The following is a 17,407-nucleotide window of genomic DNA, read 5'->3' on the forward strand; positions in this document are numbered from 1 at the left end:
GAGGAGGCTTGGACAACTCTGCCAACCTGAATTACAATCCACAGGCCCTCAGTGCAAAAGTTGGGGTTGTGTAATCCTCGACTAATCTCCTAATTTCCTCATCCTGCCTGCCCCAGATGACCTGCCAGGGTTCTTTGGGTGGCACAGTTTGACATGGGAGAAGGCGAGAACAAGGTGACTCTCTGGTGTCCCCAATAGTCCTGCTTCTGCCTTCACCCCTGTGATCACAAGGGACTTTCCCTGGGCCTGAAGGAAGAGGCAGGAAAACTGGCATAGCCAGGAGGAAAAGGGGCTTTATTTCCATACATCAGGTAAACGGGGAGAGCACAGCCCAGTGAGTACAAACCAATTGCAGGAGAGAAGGGGGACAGCAGATGGGAGCGGCTCCAGGCACTGCCCTTGGCCCCCAAGTCTGGTGGAGTTGAGGGGATAACTTTTGGAGGGGGCTGGGACCGCTTGTTTCCAGGTCTGGGATAAGTGTGTGGGGACAGGGAGATGATACCAGCTCAGGACACTGGGTGAGGACTTGTGTCTGACACACACTAGTATCAAAGGACACTCCCATCTTCAGTGGTTCTGACCACAAGCCCTCAACCCCAGGCCTTTCTTCTCAAGTTGAGCTTATGACCCAGGCAACTGGTACAGAGTAGAGGGAGGCAGTGCTTGGACAAGTCCCCAAGCTGGTGCAGGTGGAATGGGTTTACTATTAAATAGGTCATTGCACTTAACGCACTGATGAGACGGAGAGGGTGGGTGGGGGCTGGAAATTCGATGGCATTTATGTACCCCGTCTGTGGAGGCTTGCTCAGCCCAACCAGAAGCACCTGGCAGCCCCTCCCCACACTGACTCTTAAGAACCTGGCCCCAGCTCTGCTCACCAGTCTCCCTGGCTGCACAGAGAAAGGACTGCACCCAGAAAAGTGGAGATGAAGAGATTTCCAAGTTGTTCCTGGGGGCCCCAGCTGCCACTGCAGCCGGCTCCCACTCTCAGGGATGTGGCTGTGATGGAGAAGTTGGATATTTAAATTAAGAAGTAAAAAGACAGCAGGCACTGAGAAGAGAAAGCCCTCGTCCCAAACCAGTGGGAAGGAATTGCTGTTCCCTCCCCAACTCCTCCCCATGGACCCAGCAACCTTGAGTGGCCCAGCAGGCAATCTGTCCATCATCCCTGAGCAGGGGGCTGAGATGGAGGTCAATTTGCTGGCTCCATGCAGTGCCAGGCCACCTGCCACTGACCATGGTGGCCCTGGGTAGAAGCCAAGAGTGTGGCATTTTTGAGGCAGGGAGGAGCAAAAAGTTCTCTTTTCAGAAACTCCTCTTTCTCCCACCTCTTCCACGTGGGGATGTCAGACACCCACAGCCTGGAAAGTCCCCCTGATAGTGGAGGGTCAGGGTGTTTCCCATGCAGATCAGCAGTCAGCGGGGGGACCAGTGCCCCACTGGTTCCTGGGAGAGATGCCCAGGTAGGCAGAGGCTGTGGGGTGTGAGGGCTGAGAGCCACTCCCCTGGGCTATGCATTGGTCAGCTTTGCCTCTGTATCGCTGTCACTCAGATAGTTGTGGGAGTATCGGGGTCTGGAGGTGCCGTCCACAGGGTCGTGCTCATCATCAGATCGGTCAGGGGGAAGGGGCTTCCAGTGGCTGGTGGGGCTGCAGGGAGAGAGGAGTAAGGACAAGGTCAAGGACAAATGACACTTCTACCCTGGAGTAACAAATCCCTGTTAGAGCACTCCAAACACCAGAGGTTGCTAGGTAAAGACTTCTTGGCTCACCTAGAAGACATTCAATATAGTTAGAAAAAGGAGCACACCAGTTTAACTCTGAGAACTTTAAAAACCCATAGGACACGGGTACTGGAGAGCAGAGGTCTGGGACGTGAGTGGGTATAAGAATCGCCTACAAAGTCCTGGGTCTTTCCTCTTAAAATTTTTGACTTGATAACTCTTGGGTGTAACCCAGGGGTTCCCATCTTCAGCTTATTCCCCAGAAGATTCTGATGCAGGCCATCCATGAGCCACAGTGATGGAGACTGGATGCTTAGACTAAGGTAGGGGCTCTCTTAAGCAAGTTATTCTAAAAAAAAGATGGCTTCTAAGAAAGAGGAGCTTTCCCCATTGAATATTCCCAGATCTGAATTTTTTCTCCTAATCAGGGTTTCCTAAGGTCTGTGGGAACGTCTACTGTTGATCATGGCATCCTCTGTTAACAATAAGGAATGAAGCCTCAGGAATTGGGCTGCCAAGACCTTTGTTTCAGGGTGGCTCAATGGAAAAATCTCATAATCCCATTGAGTCTTCATCAGGTCCCTGGCTCTGGAAGCCTCCAGCTATCTCTCTGAAGGTATGAAGAAGCATTATCCACTGGATGAAGCAGGATCATGACCTCTCACAAGAAAAGATGGGATCATGTTCTACCCAGTTCCATTCACCTTCTTTTTTGTTTATTTCCCAAGGCCCAGGAGCTACCTTCCCCTCCTGACTATTAAAGTGCACTGTAATTTCAACACCATTTTAGAAAATATAGCCCAGTGTGACACCACTCCTACTGGGTCCCTGCTCTCAGCTGGGTCCTTAGAACTGCTGCCCTGCCCACTGCTCCAAGTGACAGAGGCACACAGATCTGCCTACAGATCCTAGATATAGTCTACTTGGGCAAACACGAATTCCATGATCTCTATTGCCTGAAATTCTGATTTAAGAATCTGAGGAAGGCCCTTGATTTACTGGTCCTTTTAAAGTTCTATCGGAGGAAACAAGGTTCTGTGAGAAAAAGTCACTTTGTCAGCTTCCCCCAAGGTGTCAGTGAGAGATCCAGAAGAAAGAATTCCATCACTGGATCTTCTTCTGTACGAGACACAGGCCTAGGCCCCCTGGATATGCTGTCTTATTCTGCACAGCAACCCTATAGGTTGGTATGGAGAAGCTGGTTCAAAGAGATGAAGCATCCTGCCCAAGGTCACACAGTCAGGATGTAAACCTGAACCTGAATTTCAAAGCCTTGAGAAAACTCCACTCTGCCGCTAGATTAGATACCTGAGAAGAAAACAAGATCAAACCTGCATTCTCCTGCTGGCCTGGGTAAGTGTCCAAGGGGTGTAAAAGACATGTATCTCTCTCTCTTCCCCTCCCCGAAGAGCCTGAGAGAATATATGTTCAATTATGCAAAATGGCTCAGGAAGGGGGCAGTCTGGCTAATAGTTATTCTAGTTCTCATGAATGAATTAACATTTTTAAAGGAATCAGAATAGCACAAAACACACTTAGTGCAAACTACATTGAACATAAATGAGTCTTATTTTGATGGAGCAGAGGTACTAAAGGTCTCTGAGGTGACTCTAGGACAAAATTGTGAAACTCAATGATGGCTGTACAACACGGAAAAACAAAACAAAACGGGGGTGGGGATTATTTTAGCTTTGGGGTTTTTTGAATTCTACATTATCAGAAGTCGGGTTTTGTTTTCATTTTTTATACAGAATTTCTGGGCACCCAGTGCTAAAGATCTGCTGAAAAGGAAGGCCTGGCTTTGAGGAAAGACAGTGGAGTTATTCTGTGGGCAGAGGGGGGTGAGGTAGATGCCAGGGCTGGGATCCAGATGCAAATGAGGCACTGCTGGAGAGCCCAGCCCTCTGAATCAATTGCAGCCCTGTGTCATTCCCTCACCACTCCCACATTCAGACACCTGGGTAAATGACAGCCGGGTTTCTACTCTGTTCTGTTGAGGTGATAGGCAGAGGCGGTAGCAGCTGGAGAGGTGGTAAATCCCACGTCTCTCTCTTGCCTGGGCTGTGGATGATGCACTAGATCTCTGTTTGGTTCTTCCTTGGGTTCTCTTTAGCCAGTCTCCTTAGTAGCTTATACGGCCACAGCCATCAACGGGCCAACAGCAGGCAGCTCCCTTCCTCCCCAGGGCAAGAGTCACGGCTGGCAATTGGAACATTTTAACCAAATTGTTTAAAAAGCTTTCCTCTCCACAAGCCAGTGTCTCCTGCTCAGCAATGTCACAAACAATTTGGTACATAAGCTAATTCCCGCTGGGAGAGCCCAGGGTGGCAGCTCCCCTCCCCTTGACTTTGCTATGGATGCTGAATCCGTGTTCCGAATTCTCGTTCCTCATCACCAGATGGGAAGCTAAGCTTTGGCTTTGGCTCTGTCTCTGTCCTGTCCCACTCCCACCCTCACCCCTGGCAGAGTATTCACCCCAAAGCCACTTAATGCTGAGTGCCAGGGAGATCCTCCCTCTGTTGCTTTTTCTCTCCAGCTCCGTGCTGGTTGGCTGGGTTCTGGCTGGGGGCCACTCTACCAACAGTGAATGCAATCCTCCTCAGAGCCTGAGGAGAGGGTTTCAGGACTATTCCGGCTTCTAGTTGGACAAGAGGAACTGAGCTGCTGGGTGGAGGAGGAAAGAAGCTTTCTATGTCTTTGTTCTTAATGATTTTCAGGTCAAGGGTGACGGTGGGCTGAGGGCACTAGCGTCTGAAATATGCTAGTTGCCCACCAGTTGGTGAGATGGCCTGTGTCTTCCTCTGGGAACGGGTGCAACACACAGAAGAGCCTGGCCTTCCATGCTTTCTAGACTTCCTCCTCCATCCACCCACTGACTTCCTGTCATGGGGGTTTGGGGCACTTAACAGGGCTGCTAAGGGGAAGGCTGAAATAGTAGGCCAAATATTTTGATATCCTGTTTTTTTCCCACAATGGAGCTGACAAGGAGACCCTAATGCAATTGAGATGCTTTACAAAGCACCCTGCAACCATCTGCCACATGGGGAAAGGGACAGAGCAGAGCTGAGCCCAAGGGTTTCAGAGCAGCTCATGCCCAAGGAATGAATTGGCCATGAGCCTGATCTGGGTTCAAGTTCCATCACCCCACCCACTCCCCCAATCCCATTCCATTGCCTAAGGTAACTTGCACTTCCACCTGTTCCATTCCTTAAAGGGACCTTCCATTGAACCCCTTTGGTATAACTAAGCTAACGTCAGTATTTGCCCAGCTGCTTCACAGAACAAGCATGCAACAGGTGTGTGTTAGTTCATGCATCTGGGGAACAACTGCCTGAGCCTCAGGGGGGTACACTTTGGGGTTATACCTCCTGGGAAGCAGTAAGCTTACCCTGGGAGGGTACCATGTCAAAAACAGCTTCATATAACCAGGATGATCTAAAATGTCACCGCCCACCAGGGTAACTGGCAACAATGGGATCCCAGTGAGTCAGGCTCTGCCTCTCTTCCATAGTGGGGGTGTGGGCATAATGGGCCTAACTGCTAGATCTCCCTCCCCACAGGGAGAAGAGCTGGAGGAGGCAGGGGAGGCAGGAGAACCAGGAGGGGGCTGTCACTCAGCAGCTGCTAATTTCTATTCATTAGAACTTTACAAGATGAGCAGAACAGAGGTGACGCCCATGTGTGGGCTGCGTGCAGGTGGGAAGGTTGGGGAGGGCATCGGGCATCTCCTGGGTCTGCTGTAGGGTGTGGTGCAGTGTGGGCTGCAGCCCTCTGACCCTTGTCCTCCCAGACTTGAGATTCATGCCAGGGAGGAAGATGGCTCTGGGAGTCGGGGGAGAGCAGACCAAAAGGCCACGCAAGAGTTAGTGGCCACTGATGCACCAACCCACAGCCAGGGTATCAGTTAGGGAGGGCCCTTTTCTGGGCCCAGCCCTATGGGGACATGAACAAAAGCTCTCAAACAGGTACTGTCTGGCACTCACATGTTGCCCACGTGCTCTGCACTGAACTGAATGGAGAAGTAGTTAAGGGCAAGAGTGTTGGAGTTAAACACATGCCATTCAGCTCCTGACAATATCAGTTCCTACCTGTGTGACCTTGGTAAGTGACCTAACTTCTCTGAGTCTCAGCTTTCTCTTCTCTGAAACAGGGCTGTTTCATGAGGATCAAGAATAAAGCATGGGAGGCTGTGGTTGTAGCTCAGTAGTAGAGCGTTTGCCTAGCATGTTTGAGGCACTGGGTTTGACCCTTAGCACCACACAAAAATAAATAAATAAAATAAAGGTATTGTGTCCATCTACAACTAAAAAAAGATAAAAAGAATATCACAGTCCCCGGTCCAGGGTAAGGACTTGGTATGTAGGAGCTATAATCCACATCACCAGTGATTTGAGAGACTGGCTCAGGGTTTGGAGTGACTAACCGGCTTAGCTGGTCCCTGCTCTCTGAGGTAGCCACATGTGGGCTCTCCAAGGCCAGGCCAGCCCAAGAGGAATGCAGATAGGACCTGAGGTGGTGGCAGGTAGGGAAGGGAGCAAGTTAGTTTGTGCTGAGTGGGACACACCATGCTGCACTCCACGCCAGATGCCACCTACTACACTAGTCGCTCTCAGGTCGGTACAGGTACCGCATCATCAGACTGTCCACCTCTTTCTTGCGCTTCTTCTCCTCCTTCCTCGACTGCCGGAGCGTCTGCCCAGCCTCCTCACTTTCTGTGGCAGGACCCTTCTTCACGCTTGACCCACTGTGACCTGAGACAGTTGAGCCACTGGATGAGGATGAGGAGGAATCAGACTCTGTCTCGGTTCTCTTTCTTCTCGATTTGGACTTCTTCTTGTTCTTCCGAGAGTGCCCCTTCCTCCGCCGCTTGTGCTCTGAGGAGCCTTCGGAGCTGGAGCTGGAGCTGGAGCTGCTCCTTCTCCTCCTGTGCTTGCTCCGGCTCTTGTGTCCACTGCGTGTCCTAGAGACATCAGCAGCTGAGGCAGAGCGGCGGATGCTGGTGCCACGTTCTGGGGAACCCAGTCGGGCGCTTCGGGCGCTTTGGATACTCTTGCGATCGTCCTCCTCAGAGTCAGGTTCTAGGCTGCTTCTCTGGAATGGGACAGGTTTGTAGCTCAAGACCTCATTGATGGCAGCCTCCAGGTCTGGGTCCAGGTAGGAGCGTCGGCTGACAGGACGGACGCTAGAACTGAGCGGCTCATCAGTGGCTGAGGCCAAGCCCCGTGGCTGGGGTGGCACGGACAGACTTCGGGCCAGCGATGGATGGCTGAACTCTGAGTGTGCCTCGCTCAGGGCCACACTGGCTCCATCATCCCACTCATCCAGGCAGCTCCGGCCCAGGGACATTCGGGAGTCAGGGCTCTCCCGGCCCAGGCCTGAGGCCCGGCTCCAGGATGGACTGAGAGTCCTGGTCAGGCCTTCAAGCCGGGAGGTGCTGCGGCGGGAGCTGGGTGAGCCTGACAGCGAGAAGCTCAGGGCGGAACGGGCCCCATCCTCCCCAGAGCCACGTCGTGTGGCTGAGGAGGCTCGGCTAACAGGCGCAGAGACCGTTGAGGCCCGGTCAAAATCTGAACCCCACCGCTTTTCCAGCCCCCGGCCTGCACGGCTTCCAATCTCTGAAAAGATGGAGCCACATTCATCAGGCTCCTTGGACCTCCGGCCCTGGCCCAGCTCTTCCCTGGGACCCTGGCGGGCTTTGCGGGGGGGCCTCTCCGGGGAGGTGGCACGCTCACTCAGGGTGGTGAAGAGTGAGTCCTCGTCCCCCGTGCCCCCGATGGAGTCCTTCAGGGTCAGCCGTTTTCGATAGCTGAGTGAGCTCAGCACCGAGGCTGGCCTCTCCTCCACCCCCTTGGCATCCCTGGGGAGGCTGTTGAGGGCCGTTCTGAGTGGGGAGGGGAGGAGATAACCAGGAGTGGATGCAGAGAAGGAGGGAGAGAGAGAGAGAGAGAGAGAGAGGGAGAGAGAGAGAGAGAGAGAGAGGGAGAGAGAGAGGGGAACAGGCATTAAACCTCGAGAATAAAGACACAGGGGGAGGGAGGCAAAAGGAGGAGAAAACGCAGCAGCCCTGGCAAAGTGGTGGTGAGAGCGTTGGAGGAAATGAAGCAAAATAATTTGCGTCAGTGAAAATAGCTTCATGGAGAATGTCATGTAAATTAGACTATTGTTCTATTTCATCACTTTTCCCCCCTCTAAAACGTTTAGTTCAATTTATTTCATTGTCAACTACCTGGAGCCTCGTGCCACACTGTGGTGAACGGCAGTGGGGCGGGGGAAGGCGACATTATCTGCAATAACAAAATGCTGTTTGGCCGAATAAATTAAACCAATTAGAGGGGGCCACTGGGTACTGGTGGTGAGGGCCTGGACTTGGGGACGGGGCCTCAGGGAGTTGCAGAAGGAGGAGGAATAGTACTTTTTCTACCCAGTTGGGGGTGGGGGCTGGGGAAGGATGTGCCACGAAGGTTAAGGATAGGGAGGGGGAGGTGAGTGTGTGTGTGTGTGTGTGTGTGTGTGTGTGTGTGTAAGAAAGAGAGAAAGCAAGCAGGGAAGTGGCTATGGGAGGGAGAGAGGAGGGAGCAGAGGAGGCAGCTCTTCCTGCCTGCTGCTATGCTGGTGAATAGGAAATGAGAAAGGTGAGACCTGGCTTCCTAGGGTAGCTGTCTATACCATCAGAAGACTATGACTGGCTAGAAAATAGGGTGCGAGTGTCCCTATGGATGGGTGTTAGTATGAAGCCTGTGGGGGCCAGAGATTAGAGGAAGGAGAGAATGGGCAGAGGATAGAAGTGTACCCATGCAATGACAGGACTCAGGAACTGGTGCCTATTCATACCATTCCTATCAGAATAGCAGAGATCCAGAGTGCCCCTGTGCAGGCTTGTGGGGTCCAGAGTCCCTTGTGTCACATCCCAGTCTTGATTCCAAGGGCTCAAACAATCATGTAGCCCTATCAAACTTGTTGAATGAATAAGTGGGGGTGAAGTCTATCGAGCCCTGAGTCTAGCAGGAAAACATTACCTGGGAAAAATAAGGGAGACACGCCTGGCTAAAAAGCCAGCCTCCTCTTGTGCTTATTCTGTGGGCCAGCAGACACCGAGCCTCTCATGTGGACAGCAGGAGAGCCACACAGATAGTGTGAGGCCTGCCCTCTCCGCACCAACGCACTGCTCAGTCACTGCTCAGTGCCCCAGGATGGCTTTCCTCCCAGCTCAAGGCCATGTGCTCACCTGGAACTCTTCAAGCTGCCATCATCAGAAGCGGCCTTGGAAGGTCCCTTGTTTTTTGACAACCAGGACTTGACCCCGTTGACCCGGTCCTCCAGCTCTGAGTCCACATCCGAGTCCCCTTCACTGTAGGTGTGAGGAGCAGAAAGGTAGACAAGGCTAGGCAGGTGGTGACCACCTGCTGCCCACGAGAGGGAGCCAAAGGGGGAGATGGTGTGTCTTGGGCAGGGGTGGGAGAAGAGAAGCATGCATGTTGGTGAGTTAGGGAGGAGAACAGAAAGGTTAGACAGCACACCACTCGCAAGGAGCCTGTCCCCACTTGGCAGGCCACACTGCATGAGAGACACCAAGAAGATCCTGAGAGCATGGAGACAACCCTATCCCTGGTATCAGTGACAGGTTATTCAGCTGATCAACCCAATGAAAATGACAAGGAGGTCATCCATCAGCAGTTACAGCCAAATGGCTCTTTTTGGTTAAAATCATGATCCTTCAGCTGTTTTTTGAGTCCTGTGCTGCTATTTGTCTGCCACGCCCTAGATGGTGGTTACTGCTGCAGCCGTTCTGTGGGCTTTTATTTATTTGTTTGTTTATTTTTGGTACTGGGGATCGAACCTGGGGTTGCTTTACCACTGAGCTACATTCCCAGCCCTTTTTTATTTTGAGACAGGGTCTTGCTAAGTTGCGTAGGGCTGGCAAGTTGCTAAGGCTAACCTCAAACTTGTGATCTCAAGTCACTGAAATTACAGACATGTGGCACCACACTTGGCTCTGCATGCATACCATAGAGGAGCTGCAGGCCCCGGGTAGGAAAAAAGGGTTTCACATGACTTCAAGTTAACTTGAACCTGGAGGTCTCCTTAGCTGTTGGTAATACCAACCTGGGCACTAGGGTAAGGAGGTATTGGCCATATCCCAGACCCACCTTGTGGCTTCCTGGCTCTTATAAATAGAGAAAGAAAAAGGAGAACAGGGAGGCATTTGCATCTTCCAGGTTAGGGAAGGCAAAGGCTTTAGGATCCAGATTGCCCCAAGAAGCCCAACTGGGCTCAGGAAGTCCCAGGCTATTCAGCTGATTAACCCAATGAAAATGACAAGGAGGCCATCCATCTGATTCTCCAAGCCTCTTCCTTCCTCCCTCAGGCAGCCTCTGGCCCTTGCTCCCCACTGCTGCTTCTAGACAGGCTGACCTCAGGGACTTACAGGAAAGCCCCAACAAGGCAGATTCTGAAGCTGGAGTCACAGGTGACCCCCTCATGAAGCTGTTGGGTCTTAGAGACAGCTTCTAAGTGAGAATGCTTTTCAAATTCTGCAAAATGTCTGCTCACCAAGTTCCCCTGCTACAGATAGGCTGGGATTTCTCCTTGATAAAAATTTCCTTTCATCTGTGTCAACAGGAGCGGCCCTGTTTCTGAATTATGTTCTTGAATAAATAGCCACATAGCCCATGCATACACACACACACACACACACACACACACACACCACTACCACTGCCACCAGAGGAAACCACCAGACTCAGTTCTGGGGACCGTGAGAGAGCCTGACTCATGGGGAGGGGAATAAAGAGGCATATTTTATGGGTTTCCGTCAAATACAGAATTATAACAAAGACGAGGCTGGCTGATGCCCCGGGTAAACAGGAGTTTAGCAGACAGCCCCAAAACCGCTAACGCAAGCCCTGTGCCCATCCGAGCCTGGCAGATTTACTGTGGTGCATGGGCCCCATGGAACGCCAATACCACCTGATTTATACACCCGTGCAAAAAACCTCCCTCTGTAGCTTCAGAGCTGGTAATTTATCACCGCCGTTCATAACCGTATTGATTGCCCTTAGAAAGGAGGTGCTGTATGCATCGCGAAATCTATGTCTACATGTTAAAAGCGTTTCTGTATAAATCTCCCTTAATACTGCGCTGTTTACTGCTTTCATTAAGGTTATGGCAATAACAACTGTATCTCTAAGTAAATCGAAACATTATTTTTCTGCCCGCCTTAGCATGCTCGCTCGATAACTTGGAGCTGGGGCCCAGAGATGCTAAGAAAGAACCATACCACCTCTCTGCCATCAGCGGGACCCAGTCAGAACCACACGTTCCCATGCACCTGCGTTGAGTGCATGCTGGCGTGTGTGTGTGTGTGTGTGTGTGTGTGTGTGTGTGTGTGTGTATGCATGCATGCATACAAGCGTGAATGTGTGTGTGCCTGGCACTGGTTGGGAATATGATATTAAATGCGCATTTTATCAGCCCTTGAAGCTCCGACTGCCCAAGGATGGCAAGGCTGGAACACACATGGGACACATAGATGTGGGCCCAGAATACGAATTTTCCTCCTTACATTCAGAACAGCAAATGGGTTGAGAGGCTGGCCTGCTTGCCCTCACCTCCCCTTTAGTTGCAAGCATCCAAATGATGTTCGGGTTCTTTTCCTTAAATAATCAGGCCCGTAAACAAACTCCAGGGGCAGGCAGGCTCAGGGGGCAGTTGAAATTTTAAATGGTTGGAATTAAACCTTGTGTCAAATACAATTTATGTCCAGGCTCATGTGCTATTAGTTAACTGGGAGCCGAATCGCGGGGGAACAAACAAACGGAGACAGAACGGTGGGGGATATTAATTGTGTGTGACAACTGGGCTCCAGCGGCCCTCTATCACTGTTACACACTATTACATTTATCATTAGCTCTCACTGAGTCCTTTGCACAGCCGCCAGCCCATCCTGGCCAGGGGAGGAGGCCTGCCAGGCAAGAGAGTGGGGGAGGAAACCCAGTGCCATGCTGAAAAAACAACCTCCAAAAACAACCCTGTCGAACTTGACAGAGGATCAGCCGGATCTGCCTGAAGGCCTACACATCAGCATCTGCTGTCCAGCTCCCATCCAGAAAGAGAGAAAAGAAGAGAGGGGTGGATTTCCTGGCTTCTACTGTCTGATAGACAGCACCAACAGACACCCAGGGCCTCTGTCCCAGGTGCCCACAGTAAGCAAAGTAAATACAACTGGCTTTGTTTCCTTCCCCTGCCATGGCAGAGTGGCCAGTGATTAGCTGCCTGAGTGCTTTCTCCAAACAAGCAGTTTCGGATACCCCTCACCTCTACCCTTCTCTGCCAAAGGAAGGTGGTAGACCTTAAACACGAAACATACTGCTCTTTTCATGCAGCTCAGGCTCCAAAGGAGCCTAAGGATGTAGACAAACTGAGCCAGAACAGGCATCGCTCCAGAGAGACAGACAAGGGAGGTGGGCACACTTGGCTATAAGGGAGGGAGGGCTGGAACTGAGGAAGGTAGGCTGGTGTGCTGCCCCAAGAAGCGAAGCATTGCTTTCTGATGGGGCCTCCATCCTGCCCGTATCCTCCCTCCATCCTATGCCCCATCCTTCTGAGGAGCACGCTTCTCTGCCTGCCTTCTGCCTCTGGACAGTTCCCACCTCCCCTGAGGACAGTCAGCAGTGTTAGCATTAGAGACCAGCTAGGGAGGAGAGTGTGGGGAGACCCGTGTGTCCACATGCGGCATGCAGCAGGGACCCCTGGAGGGAAACCCGTGTTAGGGGTGGTTAGACACCCGCCAGGAGAGGCAGAGAGCGCATGCGCTCCAGTCCTCACAGTTTATTCTTTCTTTTCTGATACTTTGTCACCATGTCCTGCAAACTGGAAACAGAAAATAACAGTGGGCAGGGAAGCCAAAGGAAGACAGGAAAAAAAATCAATGGGCAAATGGAGGTGGGCCCCTCAGCCAAGGCCCTCTTTTTCCTCATCAAGGGAGGGCTCTGGTTAGCTGAGACCAGGCCAGGGCATGAGTGATAGTGTTGTCCTTAGAACCTGGCTTGGACCACCCCTAGAAGCCATCCTCCACTCCAAGGAGCTGGATCTCTAGGCCACCTAGATCTGCCTGTAGGATGGGGCCTGGCCCGGAGGTGGGAGGAGCAGGTCTGAGGTCCCTCGGGGGCTTCTTCAGGGCCTGGCCTCATCCCCACATTGCTCGTCTTCTCACTTTGTGACTCTTTCCTCAGCCTGGGACTACAAATCTCTCTCTCCTAAGCCATTCCCTGGGTGGGTTTTATGGGAGAAAATCTCTGGCACAGTAACAAGGCATCACAGCCTTTAAATCTCTGCTCTCCCCAGAGTGGGGCAGGCGCCATCGGAAACACAGCTAAACGGGGGAATAACTCATCTTGAACAGGCAGAGCTAGAGAGCCAGGTCCTTCAGAGGCCTGGGGAGAGAAGGAGAGGAGACCCCTTACCTAGCGTCTAGCCTACCCTTTGCCCCTCAGGCCGGGGTCCAGGCTGGAATCTGATAGCAAGGGGAGGGTGGGTTGGTGGCTTGGTGGGGGACACAGAGGTTGCAACTGTCACCTGGGGCCTCATCCCAGAGGTGGTCAAGAAGGCCTCCTTGCTGGCCATAATGCCACAGAGGCCACTCCTCACCTGTTGATGAGGTCCTCATTCTCATCACTCTCCATCTCATCCTCAATGGCAGCCTGCAGGTCCCCAATGCGTTTGAATGCCAGCTTCAGGTCAGCCTGCAGGCTCTGGTTAGCAGCTTCCAGACTCTCCAGGTCCATCTCCTAGGAGGGAAGGTGGGAAGTCCAGTGTGCAGAGGGCCATTCTCTCCTCCAACAGCCCCAGATGTTTAGTTTGTGGGCACCTCAGGTGGGGACTCTGGGTGTTGTACAGTCAGGTGTTAGAAGCCCAGGAAACCCAACCTTTCTTTCTTTTCCCTTTCTCTGCCCAGTGGGAGCTGGGCAGTGGATATAGATGTCTACAGCAAGTTTCTCTTAGCCGGCAGGAGCTACCTGAGTGTGGCTGTGAGCTCCAGGGCCACTGGGCTGGTAGGGCCTGGCCTTACCTGATGGAGACTCTGGTGCTACCTTTGGCTCTCCAGCCTGCCCTCAGGACTGTCCTCCTGACATGCTCCTCCCCACTCCCATTCTCTGAACCATGGTGTCTTTACAATCCCACCTCCTAGCCCAGAATGAGGTGTGTAGCCAGTGCTACTCAGGGGGCCTCCACTGTGGGGTCTGGGGAGCAGGAGGCCTACCAGTTCATGCTTCTTGCGGCTCGCCTCAGCCTCCTTCCTGGCGAGCTCACCCATCTCCTCCTTGGTGTCCCGGAGCTGCCGCTGTAGCCTCTTGTTCTGTTCTTTCTCCCGGTTCTCTGCTGCAGCACGCTGATCCCGTTCCTCAGTCAGCTTCTCCATGTTTTCCTTGAGTCGGCTGGCCAAGCTCTGGATGGTCAGGTAGAAAGAAAGTCCAGCAGATAGGCCCATCGGCCAGGCAGGGCAGGAGCAGCAGGGTTCTGAGTCTTTGGCTAAGCTCTGGTTCTGCCACTCACTGGCTATGTGGGCAAGCAAGTGAAACCAGGGGTGGGGGGTTCCTTTGCTTTTCTGAAAAATGTGGAGGATGACAACTGTCCTGATGGTCTTTTGAGGATCTAATAAGGCAGTGAATGTCAAGGCATTTCAGAAGAGAAAGTGTTGAGGTCATTATTATCACTGCCAAGACTGAGGGAAGTTCTGGGCAGAGTCAGGGCCTATCATGTAAAAGTCTCCTCCGTGGTCAGTAGGACCACAGAGAGACACTGAACCAGTTCAGAAACACTGAATCCAGAAGCCCCAAAAGCTAGATCCTATGCTCAGAGATACTTGGCTTTATTTAGAGTTCCCAGATTAAGAGGAAACTAAGCAGTCATCAGTTTCCAAGCAGACAGCCATCTCTCTAAACCCATGAATCTCTCTACTTCCAGAAATCTGAACATGTTTTTCCTGGACAGGAAGAAGGACACTGAGCAAGAAATGAGCTGGGAGTACAGCATGTGAGGGAAGGACCCTGCATCTGGATCTAATCCTGCTCTATCACTGACGGGGACCTCTTAATCCCTATGTCTCTAAAGTAACAGACCCAGGTTATAGGATGACTGAGGGTCATTTGTGATCAACACTGATGGTTGTAAACCACAACATTACCTTTCTGAGCAAAGGGTAACCTGAGGGAAGGACTGGGGCCCAAAAGAAAAGGAGAGAAACCTAGCAGGTCGGCCCTGTTGCCACCAGTCCAATGGCCTCTTCTGCCCCCTGACAGGTTTGTGACCTCAGGCAACCCATATAACGCTTTCCTGTATGTGAAATGGTGACTGAAATATTACCAACTGTCTTAGAGCAGTGGAAGGCAGAAAATGAACTACTAAGTTTCTATAACTCTTGCTACCTCTCATGAGGACTAGGACCCTGTCTGGAGAAGTTCAGCCAGACTCCCTCTTACATCAAGTTTATCAATGCCCTCAGGTGTCCACCTGTTTCCATTCCTCCTCTAGTGCCTGCTCTGATGACTGAGCAGCTGAAGGACAAAGTAGCAGGGATGCTTTTCAGTGACCATACCCATGAACACAGTTCTGAGGCAGGACTGCTTAAACAAATGTTGACAAGCTTGGGAAGGAGGAGAACTTCCAAATGAGGCAAGAGGGGCATAAACACAGAGAAAGAATTCTGCCTTCCTCTCTCTCTCTCTGTTAGGGCTGGAGCATGTTGGCTTAGGGAGATTGGAGAGAAAGGACTGATGTGGAGAACAGAGATTCCACTGGGAGAAAGGAGGGATAAACAGAGAAGAATAGAGGTCAACCACAACAAGAGTGTTGAGGGGAGGGTTAAAAAATGAAAAAGAGAGAAGAGGAATGGGAAGAGGAGAAAAGAAGAAAGGGGAAGAGGGTAAGAAAGAGAGACAAGATCAACGAGAGGAAAAATATAAAGGGGAAAAAATAATAGGTCAATAACAGAGAAAAATGAATAGAGACAGAGAAAAAGCAGAGCTGGGAAGGGTGGAAGGAAGAGAAAAAGGGAATGCAAAGGGAAGGGGAGAGGAGGAGAGAGCGGTGAGATGAGAACAGACTTCAACCCTTGGAGCAGTGGCGCCATCCGCTGCATATTTATGACCCTGCCAGAGAGCCAAGTGAGGGGGACAGGCGGGGGGAACTCGCGGTGGAGGAAAATATGAAGACGAAAAGCTAAGCTGCTCTGGTCCCTTGGCAGAAAGCAAGCACGGAAACAGAATGTAAAGCAGGCAGGCTCTATGGTGCCCAGAGAGCAGGCCGGGAGGGTGGGAGAAGGGCCCCAGCTCCGTCAGCTGGCCTGGCAGCTTGGCAGAGGCCTCTGAGGAGTGTCCCTGGCCTGCCCAGCTCTGTGGAGCATGCGTGCCTCCAACTACTGGGGCAGCTCTCCCCTGCTTGCTTGCTCCGTAGCTGAACTTACCTCCAGCCGCTTCACTTGGGTCCTTTCAAACTCCAGACGTGTCTCCAGCTCCCGGATCTTTGCTTCCTGCCTGCTCACCAGGGACTTGTCCACCATAGACTGCTCTAGAAACTCCACTTGGCTCTGGAGGGCTTGTAGCTGGAGTGGAGTGGGGGGAGCAAAGGAAGACAGAACTGAGCCCAGAAATGGGTGGGGGGGGGCAAAGTCTGGGGCAGAGTCAGTCTGGGGCAGGCGACATCACCATGGTGACCGGAAGGCTGAGGCAGGGAGGCATGCTGAGGGGAAGGTGGGAGGAGGGGGCCACAGGCATCCCTCACTGCCCCAGCGCTTGGCATAGATCTTGCTCTTTGGAGAGAATGGAGAATGCTAAGGACCAGAGAGGGAATAGAAATGTGAAATGAGGCAGCCAAAGCCAAAATGTCTGCTACGGTGATATGGCTGCAAGCCTAGTTCTTCTTGCTAGTTTATATTACTACTTGGAACACAGATGGTAGAGGGACACACTTTCCATATTCTGAGCTTAGGGGACCATCCTCACAGAGTGACCCTGCACCATCTCTATCAAGGGAGTCCCCAGTGCCCACCTTCTCCTGCAGCTCCTGTTTCTCCTTGTTGGCTTCCTCTAGCTGAGCTTGTAGATCACTCATCTGTGCCAGGTCCCTGGAGGCCTGAGAAAACGGTGAGAACATGGTGTACAGGATCCCCCTAAACATAAGTCCAGGGCCCCCGCCTCCATTGAGGACCTGGGCACCCTGACTTCCAACACTGTAGCCATCCTACAAAAAGTGGCTAAAAGGGGGACCCAGAAGGTGACCCAGAAGAGCAGTGACTGGTGGGTTGCATGGCGGGACACTCCTGAGGAAGGGGTACCTGAGCCACTGCAGCCTTGTGCTTCTTCATCAGCTCATTCATGTCCTCCTGATCCTCTTCTAGTCGGTTCTGGATCTCATTCTTCTCACGCTGAAGGCGGCTCAGCTGCTCCTCCAGCTGGATGAAGGCAGAGACAGCTCAGAGGGCAGCAGGCCTGGCATGCCTGAAGGCCCCAGGTGGCAAGTCCAAACCTGCCCCCATGCCACCTCCTCTAGGTAGGGGTGGCAGTCGGGTGGGGAGATGATGATGGGCTGGGTCACTGGCTGGAGTGAGTTCCAGGACCAGTGATACTCAGGGAGCTGTTTGACATGCTCTGGGTAGGGAGAGGAGGGAAAGGGCTGTCTGGGCAGGAT

The 17,407-nt window shown here is 52.2% G+C and overlaps 1 protein-coding gene across 16 annotated transcripts in view; it reads right to left on the reverse strand.

Moving 5' to 3' along the window:
• Positions 1–273: 273 nt before the first annotated feature.
• Myo18a (myosin XVIIIA) overlaps positions 274–17,407 on the reverse strand; it is a 98,736-nt gene continuing 81,602 nt past the window's right edge. For 13 of the 16 annotated variants that reach the window (XM_076870892.1, XM_076870890.1, XM_076870891.1 and 10 more), the window contains 9 exons: positions 17,055–17,171; positions 16,769–16,852; positions 16,185–16,322; positions 13,983–14,168; positions 13,370–13,509; positions 12,548–12,592; positions 8,949–9,071; positions 6,319–7,604; positions 1,560–1,649 (listed from right to left, as the gene is read on the reverse strand). In XM_076870892.1, the coding sequence (XP_076727007.1) occupies positions 6,323–7,604; positions 8,949–9,071; positions 12,548–12,592; positions 13,370–13,509; positions 13,983–14,168; positions 16,185–16,322; positions 16,769–16,852; positions 17,055–17,171 (2,115 nt within the window). In that variant the 3' untranslated portion in view covers positions 1,560–1,649; positions 6,319–6,322. Of the gene's footprint in view, positions 1,650–6,318; positions 7,605–8,948; positions 9,072–12,547; positions 12,593–13,369; positions 13,510–13,982; positions 14,169–16,184; positions 16,323–16,768; positions 16,853–17,054; positions 17,172–17,407 lie in introns of all 16 variants that reach the window. The other 3 variants (XM_076870905.1, XM_076870903.1, XM_076870906.1) reach the window with 1 other exon arrangement.

This window comes from Callospermophilus lateralis, chromosome 11 (assembly GCF_048772815.1).
Source record: "Callospermophilus lateralis isolate mCalLat2 chromosome 11, mCalLat2.hap1, whole genome shotgun sequence".
NCBI classification, from domain to species: domain Eukaryota; kingdom Metazoa; phylum Chordata; class Mammalia; order Rodentia; family Sciuridae; genus Callospermophilus; species Callospermophilus lateralis.